Source organism: Phoca vitulina, unplaced genomic scaffold (assembly GCF_004348235.1).
Source record: "Phoca vitulina isolate PV1807 unplaced genomic scaffold, GSC_HSeal_1.0 scaffold24, whole genome shotgun sequence".
NCBI lineage: Eukaryota > Metazoa > Chordata > Mammalia > Carnivora > Phocidae > Phoca > Phoca vitulina.
In genome coordinates, this window is record NW_022589727.1 from 10,094,236 (window position 1) to 10,114,395 (window position 20,160).

At 35.8% G+C, this 20,160-nt stretch overlaps 1 protein-coding gene across 1 annotated transcript in view; it reads left to right on the forward strand.

Moving 5' to 3' along the window:
- The first annotated feature begins 7,664 nt into the window (after window positions 1–7,664).
- Window positions 7,665–20,160, forward strand: part of CCDC178 (coiled-coil domain containing 178) — a 414,615-nt gene continuing 402,119 nt past the window's right edge. Inside the window, exon 1 of the mRNA XM_032421225.1 lies at window positions 7,665–7,719. Within this exon, the coding sequence (XP_032277116.1) occupies window positions 7,665–7,719 (55 nt within the window). The remainder of the gene's footprint in view (window positions 7,720–20,160) is intronic.

Here is a 20,160-nt window from a genome sequence, read left to right on the forward strand (position 1 = left end):
AAAAAAAAAAAAAAAAAAAAAAAAAAAGAATGTGTGAGGTAATCATGGCTACTGAGATGATTTAAGATAGCTTAAAGTTGCTTAATATTTTCATGAGGATATGAAAGAACAGGAAAGTGGCACATCACTTTCATAGCCTTATCAAAGCCATGAAAATAACATAGATAAAAAGAAACAGCATCTTGGGGCACCTGGGTGGCTCAGTGGGTTAAGCCTCTGCCTTCTGCCCAAGTCATGATCTGTGGGGAGTTTGCTTCTCCCTCTCCCTCTACCCCTCCCCCCTGGCTCCTGCTCTCTCTCTTTTGCATTCTCTCTCTCAAAAAAAAAAAGAAAAAGAGAAAGAAAAAAAAAGAAACAGCACCTACAGAGATGAAGTATATAAATACAATTGCTTAGGTTTTAGAACAGTATATGGTATTATCATTGACTTTAAGGCTATAGTTTTTGTGGGCGTTGGGGATGAGTTTCTAAATTGTCTAACTACTGACTTTTGATATTGTTTGTGGGTTTGGGAAATGGGTGATCCAAACTGATTTATATGCTTTATTTCCATTAAAAATAAATATATTTTCAAATAAGAACACTGAAATAAACTGGGAGAAGATCCTTATAATGCATTAATAACAAAGGACTATATCTAGAACTATTGAAGATTAAAAAAAACAAACAAACCATAACCCAGAATGTACTTAACCATGTGTATACACTAGAGATACTCTAGGATGATACACAAAAGTATGTAAGAGACCTTATAGTAGACTTAGTTACAATAGCAAAATATTTGAAAACAACTGAAATATTCATCAATAGGAGAATGGTGTACTAAAACAATGGAATTTTATACAGCAGTGAAAGAATGAAAAAAAGCTACTTATAAAAACACAGATAAATCTCGAAAATGTACTAAACGATAAAAAATCTGTAGAATGATTTGTTAAGTACAATATTTATTTAAAGTTGTAAAACTCTGAATCAATTCTATACAGTATATTATTTTGAGATATATAATAAAAATAAATGGAAACCATGAGGATTATAATTTTGATGGTTGTAACTTTTGGTGAGGGAAGAAGTGAAATGTGACCACTGAATAATACAGTGAAATTTGAATGTTATTGTTAACCATTTATTTCTTAGTCTGTATTGTAGAATTTGACAATAAGAATATTTAAAACAAAAATAAAATCATGAGAGGAAATGGGTAAAGTGAGAGGGTTTTCTGTCCAGAAAGATAAATAGCTCAGAAATTTTGTTTTAGCAATGCGGAAGCAAACAAAATTTGAGGAATATAGTGATTTGCTAAGATGATAGCCTAATGTGGTGAAACAAAAGGAATTCTATGTGTAACATGCTATTGTATGGAAACAAGTAAAAATTATAACCAAAAACTTAGTTTTTGCCAGAAAATGCCAGAAAGCTTGAATTGTTGGGAGGGAAGGTGACAGTCCCAAGCCAAATCTATAAACTATAAACTGATTGCAGGTATTTCATTCTTTCATATATTTTTTTCATTCATGCATTTTTTTCATTTTCAACAAGACCCTGCTGAACCCCTCCAACGTGACAGGCACTGTGGTAGATCTGTACTGTCCAATACTGTAGCACCTAGCCATATGTGGTTATTTAAATTTAAGTTAATTAAAATAAAACAAAATAAAAAAAATAATTCCTGGGTTAAATTAGTCAGATTTCAAATGATCAATAGTGATTCCAAGTGATCATGTGGCTAATATAATGCCTACTATTTTGAAGAGCATAGACTTAGAAGATTTTCATCACTGTAGAAACTCCTATTTAATGCCGCTGTTGCAGATGATAGGACTACAGCAGTGAACAATATAGATTTTGACTTCTAACAGAGAAAAGAGAAAACAAAGGAAAAGATTATAAAAATGTATTATCATGTTAAGTAATAATGAGTCATTAGAAAAAATAAAGCATGTTAAGTGGATAGAGAGTGAAGGGTATGCTCTGATGAAGTGGCTTTCATAAGGAATCATAACTATGGAAAGAAAGGCATTTCTATTTATTGGGAGGGGGTTGAACCAAGAAATGTGTGGCTTCATGAATGCCAAGATACACAATTGTTTTTAGAAGAGAGCATAACAGAGAGTTCTAGTAAGATAAGAATTTTGAAATTGTAATTGGAAGTAATAAATCAAGAAGGAGGATGTTATGACCTTTCCAGCACAAGTGGAGGGATAAGACAAACCAGTAGATGGATACTCCTACATTGTCAGAACAGAAGGAGGCCATGAAAGGCAGAGATGTGTTTGGTTTGTGGGTTTGGTGATAGGAAATTAGAATTTAAATCCAATTCCTTCTATTTCCTCTCTGAAGTAGGAGGTGATATCTTCCAAAAGAGAGAAGTTGGAAATAGAGTTTAAAAAGAAATAAGGGTTGAAACAATTGATGTCTAAACTTTTTTAGCTTGAAATTAACATTTCCCCTTACCTACCATTTCATTCTTAGGACTCTATTCTTCCTCATACCCCCATTTATAGAACCAATTTCTCCATTCATTTTTCTCTAAGTGGAACCCACTCCAGCTCTGATAACCTAGCCCATTTCAGTCAACAAAACTATAATTCTCTCATTCTCTCTCTAGTAGCCTTATATTCTATCTAATGATGTAGCTCATGTCCTATTTTCTCAGGAATCTTTCTTTGATGGTAGTATACTGATAAATGTTTAGCAACCACCTTTCAGAACAAACACAAAAAACAAAACCTAATTTCTCGTATTTGCTGATTTCCATGGTATAAATGTCACCATGATTGATTTCAAGCTACCTCACAGCCTCAATTGGCTTGCAAAATTAATGAAAATTTAACAGCCAGCTTTCTGGCAAAACCTGTGAAGGACCTGCAATTTTACTCAATTGGCAAGTGAACAAGCTAGCCTGCCCTGGTGATGAAAACAGCTTGAGGGTTCCAAGCAGTGACCAGGTCCAAGATGAATGAATGCTTCGGATAAAAGTTAGCTGAAATGCTATAGACCTTTTTGTGGTTGTGAATTTACCCTTTTGCATTAGGACTGGTTCTAGAGTTAATAACTATCTACAGTTACCATTTCTGGTTCATTCTAAACTTATTCCTGTCTTTAGGACCTTTGCAGCACTTCCTGGGTAACTCCTGCCTAAAATCTTTTGGCACATTCTCTCAGTTTATTACAATCAGATGTCACTTTCCAAAAAGGTCTTCTCCTTAGAATACTACTTAAAATAGACACCCTCCCACCTCCACACTATCTCCTCCAGGTACTGCTCTGGTTGTGTCCCACACGATGTGATGTTTTATATTAATGATCACTGCCCAAAATTTTCTCTAAGTTCCATTGTGATGTATTCTTCTATATGGGTCATTTGTAATTTATTTCTTAATTTACACAAGCATGGGGATTTTGTAGGTATCATTTTTTTCTTTCCCTTTATTGCTTAATTTATTTTAAGCTTTTTATTTCAAAATAATTATAGAATCACAGGACATTGCAAAGAAATATACAGGAAGGTTTTGTGCTTGTTTCAGCCATCATTCCCCAATGCTAATATCATAAGTAATGATAGTACAATAGGAAAAGCTCAAACCATAGAGCTTATTCAGATTTCACCAGTAATACATGCACTTATTTTTGTATAGGTATATAGCTCTATGGAGTTTTATCACATGTGTAGCTTTGTGTAAGCACCACCACAATCAAGATACATAACTGTTTATCATTAACACTCCCTGAGCTACCCTTCACCCACCTCTGGCCCCAGGCAACCACTGATCTGTTCTCAATCTCTATATAATTAATTTCATGAATAAAATGAAATTCTGTAATATATAAACTTTTGAGATGGGTTTTTTTTTCAGTTAGCATAACTAATTTGGGGTTCATCCAAGTTGTTGCATATATCAATAGTTTGTTCCTTTTTATTGCAGGATTGTATTCTGTGTGGTATAGATATACCACAATTTGTTTCACCATTCACCCACTGAAGGGCTTTGGGTAGCGTGCAGGTTTTAGCTAGTCTGTTTTTGCTTTTGTTTCCCTTGCCTCGGGACACCTATCTAAAAAGTTGCTACGGCCGATGTCAAAGTTACTGCCTGTGTTCTCCTCCAGGATTTTTATGGTTTCATATCTCACGTTTAGGCCTTTAATCCATTTTGAATTGTATGGTGTTAAGAAAATGTATTGTATTAAATCCATTTTTATGTATGGTGTTAAGAAAGTGGCTCAGTTTCATTTTTTTGCATGTTGCTGTCCAGTAAGTTTTAGTAGTATAAACAAAGCTCCTAAGAATATTAAGTACAAGTTTCTGTGTGAAAATAAATTTTTATTTCTCTGGGATATACGTTCAAGAGTGCAACTTCACGGTCATATTGATAAGTCAATTTTTAGTTTTAAGAAGAATTGCCAAACTATTTTCCAAAGTAGCTTTATCATTTTACATTCTGACCAGCAATGTATGGGTGACCCAGTTCCTCCACATCTTCACCACTATTGGATGTTAAAACTATTTTTTTTGTTGTTGTTTTACCTATTTTGATAGGTATATAGATAGGTCACTGTGGTTCAATTTCCACTTCTTACTGCTGAGCAGGGGTGGGGGGTGTTCCAGCTCCCTATTAGGCCTCCACTGACATCTTTGCTGGGAGAGGTAGGAGTGCCTAGTTACTGCTTCCTATGTGACCTCCACTGAACCCATGTTAGAGGGTGTAGCTTCATGCCTGCTGGGTTGTGGTGAGAGTTGTGATTCACCATTAAGCCTGCTCGGACACTGCCCCAGTACTTCATTATTGTGGAATTCCAGGCTCCCCACATAGTATTCACTGACAATGAAAGGGGAGAAGCTTGACTCCAACCACTGGGATGGAAGTCCTGTATTCCTATTTGGCTTCCTCTGACATTACCCCAGCAGGAAGACTACGGTGCCTCATAACCATCTACCAAGGGTGGAAATAGTCTAGGCTCCTCACAGCACCTCTGAGGGGCCACATTTTTTTCTCTGGTGTCTGGCTGCAGTAGAGAGGTTAGTGTCTAAATGTATTCTCTTGCTAAGCTGCCCTTTTCCTGGTCCCCTGGCTAGAGAGAGCAGGCTTCTGGTGGAGATTTACTTGATCTGCACCCACTGATATTTCTGGGTTGTTGGTTTCTTGAGCTTCAAGTTTAGGATATATGAGACTAAAAATCTTGGAAACTCACCACCTCATTGTTCCTCTGGTTCCAAGGTGCCTATCCAGGCTGCCTTCTTCCTTCCATCTCTCCACCTTTCAAAGTCTTCTTGTGTTTGTTTTATAGATAATGACTAGGTTTTTGTTGTTGTTGTACTTAAGGGAGGGAATAGGGATAAGTACACCCACTCCATCTTTCTGAATGTGGAGGTCAAGAGCATTGACTTTTATGCTTGCTTCTGTATTTTCCATCTTTTTATTACTGCATGCTTCATTCAAAATCATTTTTTTTCTGAACTTGTTTTACTAATTCTTTCTTCAGCCTTGTCATATCTTTTAAGTTTACCAGTGAATTTAGAATCGCAGATATAGCAGTTTGTAGTTCATGTATTTCTGACAGACTTTTTTTCAAATCTGCAGCAGTATCAATTTGCATAATTTTTTTTCTGAAATTTTAAAATTTGATGTTATATTTATAAATATGTTAAGCATAGTTAGGTGGTTTATATCTGGTAACTTCATTATCTAGAGTGCCTTTGGGTCAGTTTCTGTTGTCTTTCCTTTTTTGGTGATTTTTATTATCTAGTCTCTCTGTGTGTGGGGTTACCTTTGACTTCGTGCTGGGCAAGAATCACCTTAATTCACTTTCCTTATGAGAGATTCTGAGTCACCCAGATGATCTGTGACTGGGCTTCAATCTATGGGCAGTCTTCACATTGACTTTACTTCTGCTTCATTTTGTTCCTTAAGATACAGACTTCTGCGGTCTCAATCCTAGGAATGGGTCAATTTTCCAGGGCACCTACACTTGACAGAATTTGGAGTCTATCTTTTGTTTCCAAAGTTTTGTGTGGCTGTTACAAGTACTGCCCAGCCTCTCAGCTGCCTCTCTCACATCAGATATTGCCCTTGGGAAAAGTGGCCTTACATGTTGGTCTCACCTCTGTGGATTTCTGTGTTCTACCAGATCTTGGACCAGGTTTTTATTATTACCTTGTTAGTTCTCAGATGCTTTCATGAAGATTTAAAAAATATGTTTTAACCATATTTTTGTTAGTAGTAATTTGTAAGAGCATTTTCCAAGTTACCCACTTCTACATTACTATAACAATTTTCTTCTTATATTTTTCCTGTAATTTTGGATAGAAGAGAAAATGATTCCATGTTTCAACTATAAGCTTCACTTGAATTAAAAAAATTAAATTATGTACTTTTCTATAGCTTCCTTTCTTTAATAAGTTGGTCTTGATGAAGTAGATTGGCTTATTCAAAGGAGCACTGGACTTGGGATTCATGGTTTTCTTTCATAGCACTCCTTCCCTGTCTTTTTACACTGAATGCATTTACTAATTTCAGTAAGGATTTCCTTATTTGTAAAATAAAAAAATGAACTAGATGATTTCTAATCTCTAAACTCTATGATGTTTTAGGTCTACAAATTAAAAGAGGTAGCTATTAGTTCTATGTTATAGAATTACTCTCTTTCCATTCAGTAGCTTAAATTTCTAATAAATACGATTTATAGGAATTACAGTAGAGTAACTCACTAAATATAGGAATGTTGTCAGCAATGTCAAAACTCTGTAGGACAAAATATTTGATTTCTACATTGATAAATTGTAGAGAAAAGAAACCTCATAAAGAGAATTAAAAAGAAAACTTATAGATTAAAGAGAATTAAAAGACATTTCAGTTGAATATTATCCTTGTATCATTACTCCAAAAAACTTTTAAAAACAGGAAAAAATATAAGACAATGAAAGAAATGTAAACACTGACTGCATGTTTAATGATATTAAGACAGTATTATTGTCTTAATTATATTTTGCTATTATTGCTATGTTTAAAAAAATTCTTGAAATATTTACAAATGCAATAATATGACATTTGAGAGTTGCTTAACTGTGATCAGAGTAGGTTAGACAGGGCAGTGGATGGGTATACAGAATTCAGAATGACCACTAGTTGAAATTGGTTGAAGGACATAGAGACCCATTATACTCTCACCTTTGTATATATTTGACTTTCTCCATAATAAAATGTTTAAAAAAGGAACTGAAGGAAAGTAAAGAAGAGATAATGGTAAGGTTTAACTTTATCATAGGAAATTAAGCATTAGAGGTTCCAGAATCTCCATAGGGCTTAGAGTCCACAATTACAATGATAAATGCTAAAAAATCTAGTCTCCAGGCCAGATGTCTGTTTAAGTAACCAGCAAAGCAGAGAATCTAAGATTCCTTTTTAATGTGGATTTTTATATTTGGTGTTCCCAAAAAGGATCATAATAGTTCTTATTAGAAGAAGAGTATACTGTTGGATTTCCTTACATTTTTAACATAATTTAGTATTGATTTTTATATATTCGTATCTACTATTAGAAACCTATCCTGACACTATCAGTTCTTGAATTGACAACTTTTAATGAATTTAAATATATATTACTCTTGATTCATGACATTTAAAGATCTTTCTTTCTAATTAGGTTTCAAAATATTGTAAATAACCATGCCTGAAAAGACAATTTCCTGTTCTAACACTGAAGATGATCAAGCCAAGAAAGGTAAGTTTATCATTAAGTGATTTTCTTTGAAACTACATCATCAGTAAATACAATTAAGTAAATCATAGAAGTTAGCTACAAAGATAGTAGTCTTCTCCAGGACAAAGGGTCACACAATCAAACCTTACTGGGATCACGAAGGTGAGGTAAATGAAATGAGTAAGTCAGTTTAAGGAAAACCCCTGTCTGGATTATAATTAATTTTTTTATAATTACTACTGAACTAAAGTATAGGCAGTACAATGTATAGGTAGTATAACAAAGCCGGCTCCTACTGACTCATGTGAGCCATTTACATACATCTCAACTCTACTCCAGTGATTGCTTGAAACTGTCTGGTTGGTAACAGCTAGTTATTAAAATTTTACCAGCACCCAATGAAGACAACACAAAATTAAAACTGAAAAATACTTGATAATTCTATTTTGTAAATTTTATTAGATTTTATTGCATTACTTTGCATTCTGAACCCCAACATTTTTTACTGTGCATTTTGTTAGCAATATTATGTCTCTGCATGATATAGAACAGAGGTCAGCAAATTACAGCCCATGGGCCAAATTTGGACAACAGCCCTTTTTCTACAGCCTAAATGCTAAAAATGGTTTCACATTTGTAAAGAGTTGTAAAAACAAAAAAGAAAGAAAAGAAATGAAATGAAAAGAGGGGAACAAAAAGAAACAAAGAGGACTATGCAACAGAGATTGCTTATGGCCCACAAAACCTAAAATTTTTACTATCTGGTCCTTTATAGAAAACATTTGCCAATCCTCGGTATAGAATTTTGCCGTGAGTACTTTAACTGGGAACAATAGTCTCTGTAGTTCATTGATAGTCAAGTTATCCATTGTTGCACTAATCCTGCATAATAACCAACCAAAAAATGCAGGTGCATTCAGCATCATAAACATTCATTTTAGTTCACCTATGCAGGAGTGTGCTCGATAGTTCTGCTAATCTCAGGTAGGCTCGGGATGGCTCACTCATACATCTGTAGTAAGCCATAGGTCAACTAATCACCCCTGCTAATTTTGCTCATTTGGGGTTTGATCTTTCACAGGCCTATGGCCTTGGCTGGGAAAACTGGGCTGATTCATTTCTGCACCATGGTGTCTCTCCTAGTCTTCCAGTAGCTTTGATCCATGGCTTGAGAGAAGGAACAGAAGCTCACAAGGCTTCTTGAGGCCAAGGCTCAAAACTGGCACACTACCATTTGTTGTATTTTATTGGCCAAAGTCACAGGACCAGCCCAGAGTTAAGGGGCAAGGGGTTAAAGTCCATTTTTTGATGATGGATGCTACAAAGTCATACTGGAAAGGAAGGGGAACACTGGAAGGAAAAACTTATTGGTACTATTATTTTAATCTAGCTACCACAATTTTATTTGGGGTTACAGAAGAAAGCAATCATTTAGTAATTCCAAACATGGTTGAGGATATTGCACAAGGGTTTTCATGTAGAATTACCAATCTTGAGTAGGATTTTAGTATTCATCACCACATTTTACTTTTACAATATTTCAATAATATTGGTTTTTAACTCTTTATTCACTCTACCAATTTTAGTTGAAAAAAATCATGTCATTTCACGGTTGTGGTGTTTATGTACTGCAGTTTAAGCAAAAAAATTTCATTTTTGGAAACTGATTTCAATCTCAGATTAGCAATATGGACCAGGTTATTCACTTAAAACAATTTTCCCAAAGATACAATTTGGAAAGAAGATAATCAAATCATACTTGTACATATCTCTTGTTTAAATACTTGGAAAAGAACTTTTCAAACTTTTTGGATTACAATGTTAATTAAAAACTAATAGTTTGTTCCAAGACTTTTGAGATCTAAGCTGGTGGTTTCCCTTTGAATGACCTGACAAAGTCTATTTATTTTGAATTTCAACAGAAACTGACCAGTCTACACTGATTTGCAAGCAAAAACTCCTATATGTGGTACATCAGTAAAAAGTTAATCGTATTAAGAAAGGCAGGCCACCTGTCTTTAGTCTATGCAATGGAGAGATATACACAAATATAACCACATACCACATTATTTGATGGAATCTGAGTGTTCTATGATATAGATTATTTCTGTACCTGCATATGAATTGTAAAACTAATACGTTAATCAACTGTCTTTTGGTATTTCCTTAGTAAGTTTAGAATATTTGTATTTAAATGACATTAGAACTAATATTTGGAATGCTGGCATAAATACTGATTACGGATTAAAATTAACTTCTATCTCTTTGGCATCATACCATCATTAAGCTCCCCATTCTGTGTGTAAATCAACCAACCACTACAGAGAACATTCAGCTCTCAAATAAAGCATTGAGATGTCTACGTTCAAACTACAGATATCTATCAGACCTCAGTGTTTATTGCTATGTCTTGGCAGATTTCAAACTTTTAAGCCCAAAGCAATCTTTGCTGGATGATGTACCGAACCTAATTATGTACCAACCTTTGAAAATGTTTGTCATTAAGTCTGTCATTAATATCATAAGAACACAGTGTGAGGTCTTATTTATTAACTTCCACCAGATGACATTCGCCACAATACTTTTCTTAACATCAAAAATAAATCCTTTCCTTATGTTGTGTCAGTCATCATGAAACTACTGTGGTCATATTAAAATTATTATACTATAAATAAACATACAGAATTGGATAATTATTCTGTGCTCTCAGCTGAAATAAATAATAAAACAAATTATTAAATGTTTCCAAATTGTTCTGACAAGTCACATTCAGATATTAAACACGCTGACCAACAGTATTTTCAGATGACTCATGTTTACAAATGGTTAGCTCCGGGATAATAATTTCTATTAAAATTAACAGTACCTTTTTACAAACTTACCACCTGTAATGTTGTGATTTTTAGGCAATATTTTCATTAAGTACAAAACTGCATTTCATGGCAGTATCACATATTTATTTGAATTATGATACTGATACTGCATTAGTTTTTCTATTTCTTGTATTCCATACAACAGGCAGAGGCTGTGCTATTTTTTTTTTTACAGATTAGTGTCTTCTTTGTTGTAATAGGAAATATTTTGTACATTAAAAATACCTGTAACATATATGTAAAGTATAAAGAATACTGATAAAATTATCTGTGCACTCATGACCCACATGAAGAAATAGAACCGAGTTTTCTCACCTCTCCCAAATCACATTTAGTTTTGTACATTATATATAAACATGCTGATACTATACATATATATTTTTATACTTTTAATCTCATATTACAATTTTAACTGTCTTATTAATTCACTAATAAGTCAGATCATCTGAAAATAATGAGGTTTGATTTTTACTTTCTTCCCATTATAATTTTATCACTTTCCCTCTTCTATTGCTTAGTCTAGATCCTTCAGAACCTTATTAAATGAAGCAATAAAAATATGCACATTTATCTTCTTGTTCCTGATTTTTAAAGTGAGACTTTTAATGTTTCACCATTACATGTGATGGTATTTTTGAGGTTATCTTTATAACATACTATAAATTATGAATATGTATTGAATTTTATGAATGCTTTTCCTACATCTATTGAAATTTTTCTGTGATTAAGTTTTTCTTCTTTAATCTTTAAATTTAATGAGTTGCATAGATTTTCAATTGTTAAACTTTTCATTCATGGGACAAATTTATTTTTTTAATTTTGTTTTCATATATTGCTGGATTTGATTGAATAGTCATTTGTTTAGGATTTTTGCATCTATGCTCTAGAGTAACATTGGTCCCTAAGTTTTTTTACTTACCTTGTTTTAATCTGCTTTTGTTAGCAAGGTATTTATGACTTCACAATTGGATTGGGGAAATGTTTCTTCATTTTCTATTCTCTGAAAAAAATAATATTTTAATTAATTTTCTTGAATGTTTACCTGAACTTATGTCTTAATTTTTAGAGACACAAACTATTGATATTAATTATTTATTGGTTATAGGACTAGTTAGGCTTTCTGTTTATTCTTAATTCACTATTGGCAAGTTATAATTTTTTCTTTTAAGAATTTTTTCATTTGGTTAAATTTTAAATATACTGATACAACACTACTAATATCTTTTACTTTTCTATCTCTCTACATTCAGTTATTCCTCCTTTATATTCATAATATTGTATTTGTGTCTTCTTTGTCTTGATCAATTTTGCCAGATGTGTTTATCTGTGCTAAACTCTTCAAAGTGGTAATTTCTGATCTTTTTAACTATCTCTAGAGTTTTTTGTAGTTGTTGGTCTGTTTTCTATTTTATTAATTTCAGATATTACCCCTTCTCTTCCTTCTACTTTCTTTGGGTTTGTTTTTTCACATATTCTTTTTTTTTTTAAAGATTTTTTTTTTTTTTATTTGAAAGAGAGAGAATGAGAGAGAGAGAGAGAGCACATGAGAGAGGGGAGGGTCAGAGGGAGAAACACACTCCCTGCCGAGCAGGGAGCCTGATGCGGGACTCGATCCCAGGACTCCAGGATCATGACCTGAGCCAAGGCAGTCGCTTAACCAACTGAGCCACCCAGGCGCCCTTTTTTCACATATTTTTAATCTGGATGCTTAGATCACTAGTTTTTAGATCTTTTCTTTTCTAATATCATTATTTAAAGTTACAAATTTCCCTTGAGATATCATAGATACTATAAAAAGGACTGGATTGTCCAATCAGACTCATTTGAAGCAGAGATTTACACAGCATGCAGCTTACTAAACGCTGTTCTGGGTAATATTGTTTAACTTTTTAAAAACTTATATTCACATATCATAAAATTCACCTCTTTAAAGTGCACAATTCAGTGTTTTCAGTATAATCAAAAGGTTGTGTAGTAACTATCAACATTATTTAATTCTAGAATACTTTCATAACCCCTAAAAGAAGCCCTATACCATTAGCAGACACTCCCTATTCCCCCTCCACCCAGCCCCTGGCAACCACAAACCTATGTACCTTGTTGGGAATATCATAGGTCTAGTGTGCGTTGACTAATTCCTGCTGAAAACTGGTACCATCACCACCCTGGAGGACACCCACAACACGCAGGTGATGAAGTTCAGTATACGGTTTGTCATCACTTTCACGGGGGAGGCTAAGAACACTGCAGACCTACTCAAGCTGGTGGAGGGGCCGAGGCAGCTGGCCAGCCAAGTCGGACCCCACAGAGCCGTGCATCACTGAGCAGTGTATCCTGGAAGCACACAATCGCCGGTGCCAGTGAGCTGCACCAGGAGACCTGCCTGAAAAACCTGGAGGAGGTCTACACTGGCATCCCTATCAAGAAATCCGACCCAGAGTCAAAGGTGCTCTGCCTGTCCAAATCCCCAAACCAGCACAATCTGCTGTACGTGAAGGTGTGGCCCTTCCACGACCACCTGGCAGAGGACAGCAACCAGGGCGAGGTGTGCGCCCGCAAGTAACTGAAGCAGCAGGCCACTGTGGGGCCGAAAAGTATGAGTGGAACCTGGCCTAGACTGGCCTAGACCCGCAAGATCTGGTGCTCAGGGGCGGATGGCACCGGCCCAACATCTTCAACATCACCAGGACTGTACAGTACCTCAACAAAATCAAGGATACCATGGTGGCGGGATTCCAGAAGGGCTGCTATGCCAGGAGAATGTGCGAGGAGGCGTGTCTTTTGACATCTGCGATGTGCCGCCGTACAAGGATGCCATCCGGATCACGCCATGGCGTGGCACCACCTTTAGCGCAGCGCACAGACAGCTGGCACCGGGAGGTGCCCATCCAACCTGTGGAGCTCCGGGGACCGGGGGAAGTGGCTGGCGGCCTCTACAGGTTCCTCAACAGGGAGGAGGGTCACATCTTCAAGGAGTCCCTGGTGGCTGGCACCTCCATGTTTATCGTGAAGGCCTACTGCTCCTCAAGGAGTCCTTTACTTTACCGTCGACCCGTGGTCCCACCGGGCGACCAGGTCTTCCCCCACTGCGTGTTTGGCCACCGGCAGCTCCTGCTCAGGGACCCCTTTGATCACAGCGCCCGCCCCCACCAGGTCGTGGTGGAGACGCACAAGCGCAAAGCGCTGCACGAGGGCATTTCAGCCCCACAACTTCCGGGACAAATTGTGGGCGGACCTCCCGGCAGCGCCTGCGCCCTGCCTTCAATGGACCGCGGCCGCGAGCAGTCGCGTTCCTCTGAGGGTTCCCGCAGGCTGTTGGGGCGCCGTGAGGCGCAGCCTGACAGCTTTCTGGGGCGCATACGGTGCCATCGCTGAGCATAAGCTCTGATGCCGTTTCTTTCAGTATTTATCTCAAGATTTCAGAGGTAACAGAAATGCCCTCACAACTAGGATTTATTTGGCCAGTGGGGGTTGGGGGAGGCCGGATGGGACACCATTCTGGACATTCCATATGAATGAATTTGTGAAATACTTGTCTTTGTGTGTCTGTCTTCTATTAAACTAGAATTTTGTCAGGGTTCCGTTTTATGGCTGAATAACATTACATTGTATGAATATTCCACGTATTGTTTATACATTCATCACTAGATGGATATTTGGGTTTCCACTTTGGGGCTATTATGAATAATGTTCTTATGAGTGTTTGAATACAAGCTTTTATGGGCATCTGTTTTTATTTCTGTTGGGTATACACTTAGGACTGGACTTGCTGGGTCATTTGGTAACTTGATGTTTAACTTTCTGAGTAATTGCCAAATTTTTTTCTATAGCAGCTGCGGTATTTTACATTCCAAACGGCAGTATATGAGGATTCCAGTTTTTCCACACCCTTGTCAGGGCTTGTTATATTCTGTTTCTTGTTTGCTTTTTTTGTTTTTGTTTTTTTAAAATTATGGTAGCTACTGTTACTGGGTGTGAAGTGACATTTCATTGTGGTTTTGATTTGCATTTCTCTAATGACTAATCATGGGAAGATCTTTATATGTGCATACTGGCCTTTTGTTTATCTTTGGAGAAATGTTTGTTTAAATCTTTTGCCATTTTAAAACTGGGTTGTCTTTTTTTTTTTTAAATCCTTGAGTTGTAGGAATTCTTTACGTATTTCAGAAACGAGATCTGTACCAAATACACGATTTGCAAATGTTTTCACCCATGGTAGGGGTTGTATTTTCATCTTCTTGATAACGTCCTTTGTAGGACAAAAAAATTTTATTAGATGAAGCCAGTTGATCTAATTTTTAAAATTGCTTGTTCCTTTGATGTCACATCAAAGAAACTATTGCCTAATCCAAGGTCACAAATATTTACACCTCTGTTTTCTTCCAAGAGTTTTTATAGTATTAGCTCTTGCATTTAAGTTTATGATGCATTTTGAGTTAATTCTTGTATATGATTTATGGTAGGAGTCAAAATTCATTCTTTTACCTGTATATCCCCAGTTGCCCTAGTACCATCTGTTGAAAAAGAGACTTTTTTTTTTTCTCATTGAATAGTCTTGGCACCCTTGTAAAAATCAACAGACCATAAATATGGGTTTATTTGATGAATCTCAGTTCTACTCCATTGATCTACAGGTCCATTCTTATGCCAGTACCATACTGTGTATTATAGCTTTGTAGTAATTTTTAAAGCTAGAAGTATGATTTCTACAACACTGTTCTTTTTGTCTAATCTGAGTCTCTTGCATTTCCATGTGAATTTTAGGATCAGTTTGACAATTTCTGGGGGGAAAAAAAGGCTGTTGGAATTTGATGGGAATTACATTGAATCTGTGGACCAATTTTAGGGATTTGAGCATCTTTACAAGATTATGTCTTCCAGAATACTCATACAGGGTACCTCTGTATTTACTTAGGCATTAATTTTTTTTTGACAATGTTTTGTAGATTTTAGTGAAGAAGTCTTGCACTTTTGTTAATTTTACTTCCAATCAAAAAGCATCTTTTTGATTCTTTTTATTTCATTTTTTTGTCTGCTTACTGTGGCTAGAATCTCCAGAACAGTATTGAAAAGAAGTGGCGAAGTATAGATATGCTTGTCTTTTTCCTGACCTTAGGGGAAACTTTTATTTTTTACCATAAAGTGTGATGTTTGCTGGGGATTTTTCACAGAGGTTCTTTATCCTGTTGAAGACGCTTCTCTCTATTCCTCTTTTGTTGTGTGTTTTTACCATAAATGGGATTGAATTTTGTCAAATACTTTTTCTGCATCTATTGAAATGCTTGTGTGGTTTCTTCCCTTTATTCTGTTAATTGGTATATCGCATTCATTGATTTTCACATGTCGGAACATTTCTAGGATAAATCTCATTTGGATATGGTGCATAATCCTTTTTTTTTTATGCTGTTGGATTTGGCTAGTATTTTGTGAGGATTTATATCCTAATATTTTTCTTTATCTTTGGATTTAGTTTGCCCTTTTTCTTAGAATGTGACCAAAGTTCTTTTATTTCATATAGGCATAGATAACTACATATTTCCCTCTGACCATTGATTTTACTAAATTTATGTGTCTAGTTGTGTTGTCTTTTTGTTTTTATTCATCTCAAAGTATTTTCTCGTTTCCTTGTGATTTCTTTTTTGACCCATTATTTATTTAGGATTGTGTTTAAAGTTCACATATTTGAAAATTTCCCAAATTTTCTTTGGTTATCGATTTCTATTTTTAACATTGTAGTCAAAGAAGATACTTTTTGTGATTTCAACACTATTCAAATGTATTGAAACTTATTTATGGCATAATATGTGCTTTATTATAGAGAATGTTCCATATGCACTTGAAAAAAATGTGTTTTCTGTTCTTAGTGAAATATTATATAGTTGTTTCTTAGGTATAGTTGGTTTATCATGTTTTCAAAACTGTTTACTTGTCTATCTTCTGTCTAGTTGTTTCATCCATTATTTAAATTAGGCAGTTGAAGTCTCCCACTATTGTTGAATTGTTTATTTCTTTCTTCAATTATGTCAGCTTTTACTTCATTTTGAGGCTCTTGTTAAGTTTGTATATGTTTATAATTGTTATACCTTCGTGATGGATTGACCCTCTTACCATTATAAAGTGTCCTTTAATTCTAGTAATAATTTTTGTCTTAAAGTCATCATGTGCAATTCCATGCAGAAACATAACTATAATTCGATCACAAAAAGTTTTTTTTCTCAGTAAAAAAACGTATCTGTTTGCAATTTTTCTGTATAATTCTTATTTGGTTATTCTTTTTGGATAAATTTAAATCATTCTTATATATTATAGTTATTTGACTAGTGCTATCGTCAATCATATTTTTACTTTTTCAACACTCATATCTTTTATGTTTTGCATATTTTTGCTAAGAATTTACTTTTGCCTGGGGAGGAGCAAGATGGGCGGAGGAGTAGGAGGTCTAAATTTCGTCTGGTCCCAGGAATTCAGCTAGATAGGGATCAAACCATTCTGAACACCTAGGAATGCAACAGGAGATTGAAGAAAATAATAGCAGCAACTCTCTGAACAGAAAAGCGACCACTTTCTGGAAGTAGGGACTGAACAAGCAGCAGATCCGGGAAGACTCTCCTTCCTCCCCCAGGAATCTGCTGGGTTTGGAGACTCCAAACGGGGTTGTGTGCCAGAGATAGAAACAGTGAGCATGGAGTAAGGCCGGAGACCGGGAAGATGGGAGTGATTGCTTTTCTCTGGGGGCGCACTGAGGAGTGGGGCCCTGAGCTCTTGGCTCCTCTGGGTGGAGACTGGGATGCCGCCATTCTCACTCTCGTCCTCCAAAGCTGTATGGAAAGCTTGCAGGGAAAAAAAGCTCCCGAGAGCAAACCCGAGCAGATTACTTAGCCCGGCCGGGCAAGGGCGGGGCAATTCTGCCTCCAGCAAAGACATCTGAGAACCACGGCAACAGGCCCCTTCCCCAGAAGATCAGCAGGAACAGCCAGCCTAGACCAAGTTTACCAATCATTGAGAATGGCAGAACTCCAGCACTAGGGAAATACAACACATAGAATTCATGGCCTTTACCCCCCTGATTCTTTAGTCTTTCATGGCAAATATTTTTAATTTTCTTTTTTTTCTTTTTTCTTTTTTCCTTTTTCAATCAACATCTTATCAATCCCTTTTGTTAAAAATCTTTTTTATTTTTCATTTTTAGAGTTATATTCTATCCCTTCATAGTAGTTAACCTTATTTTTGGTATATATATATAAGTTGTTCTCTCTTTAAAATTTTGGGATACAGTTTCTTCTAACAGACCAAAATATACCCTAAATTTCTAGTGTATGGCTTTGTTCTAATCTCCTGCCTGAACACATTCTCTCCCTTTTTTTTTTAAATCCTCTTCTTTCTTTTTTCAACCAACTCCTTATCAATTCCTTTTATAAAATCCTTTATAAATTCATCTTTACAGTCATATTCCATCCCTTCATCATATTTACCCTTATTTTTGTACATATATAAGTTTTTCTTTCTTTAAAATTTTGGGAGGCACTTTCTTCTAACAGACCAAAATATGCCCAAAATCTAGTGTGTGGCACTGATCACGAGCCTGATCATATTTGATCATATTTGATCATATTCTGGTTTTTTTTTTTTTAATTTCTAAAATTTTTAAAAATTTTTAATTTTTTTTTTAAAAAAACTTTTTTTTCTTTCCCTTTCTTTTCCCCCAGTTTCAGGTCTTTTCTTCTTCGTTTACTGTATATTTTTCTGGGGTTGTTGTTACCCTGTTAGCATTTTGTTCTCTCATTCATCTATTCTCCTCTGGACAAAATGACAAGACAGAAAAAATCACCTCAAAAAAAAGAACAAGAGGCAGTACCGACTGTCAGGGACCTAATCAATATGGACATTAGTAAGATGTCAGAACTAGAGTTCAGAATGATGATTTTAAAGGTATTAGCTGGGCTTGAAGAAAGCATGGAAGATATTAGAGAAACCCTTTCTGGAGAAATAAAAGAACTAAATCTAACCGAGTTGAAATCAAAAAGGCTATTAATGAGGTGCAATCAAAAATGGAGGCTCTAACTGCTAGGTTAAATGAGGCAGAAGAAAGAATTACTGATATAGAAGATCAAATGATGGAAAATAAAGAAGCTGAGAAAAAGAGAGATAAACAACTACTGGATCACGAGGTCAGAATTCGAGAGATAAGTGATACCATAAAATGAAACAATATAAGAATAATTGGGATCCCAGAAGAAGAAGAAAGAGAGAGAGGGCAGAAGTTATATTGGAGCAAATTATAGCAGAGAACTTCCCTAATTTGGGGAAGGAAACAGGCATCAAAATCCAGGAGGCACAGAGAAACCCCCTCAAAATCAATAAAAATAGATCAACACCCCAACATCTAATAGTAAAACTTACGAGTCTCAGAGACGAAGACAAAATCCTGAAAGCAGCTCGGTACAAGAGATCTGTAACCTACAATGGTAGAAATATTAGATTAGCAACAGACCTATCCACAGAGACCTGGCAGGCCAGAAAGGACTGGCATGATATATTGAGAGCACTAAATGAGAAAAATATGCAGCCAAGAATACTATATCCAGCTAGGCTGTCATTGAAAATAGAAGGAGCGATAAAAAGCTTCCAGGGCAAACAGAAACTAAAGGAATTTGAAAACATGAAACCAGCCCTACAAGAAATATTGAAAGGGGTCCTCTAAGCAAAGAGAGAGCCTAAAAGTAACATAGACCAGAAAGGAACACAGACAATATACAGTAAAAGCCACCTCATAGGCAATACAATGGCACTAAATTCATATCTTTCAATAGTTACCCTGAATGTAAATGGGCTCAATGCCCCAACCAAAAGACACAGGGTATCAGATTGGATAAAAAAAACAAGACCCATTGATATGCTGTCTGCAAGAGACTCATTTTAGACCCAAAGACACCCCCAGATTGAAAGTGAGGGGGTGGAAAACCATTTACCATGCTAATGGACACCAAAAGAAAGCTGGGGTGGCAATCCTTATATCAGACAAATTAGATTTTAAACCAAAGACTGTAATAAGAGAAGAGGAAGGACACTATATCGTACTTAAAGGGTCTATCCAACAAGAAGATCTAACAATTGTAAATAATATCTATGCCCCTAACATGGGAGCAGCCAATTATATAAGCCAATTAATAACAAAAGCAAAGAAACACATCGACAACAATACAATAATATTTGGGGACTTTGACACCCCCCTCACTGAAATGGACAGATCATCTAAGCAAAAGATCAACAAGGAAATAAAGACTTTAAATGACACACTGGACCAGTGGACTTCACAGATATATTCAGAACATTCCATCCCAAAGCAACAGAATACACGTTCTTCTCTAGTGCCCATGGAACATTCTCCAGAATAGATCACATGCCTTTTATTTCTTTTTTTGTCTGATTGCTGTGGCTAGGACTTCTAATACTATGTTGAATAGCAGTGGTGATAGTGGACATCCCTGCTGCGTTCCTGACCTTAGGGGGAAAGCTCTCAGTTTTTCCCCATTGAGAATGATATTCGCTGTGGGTTTTTCACAGATGGCTTTTATGATATTGAGGTATG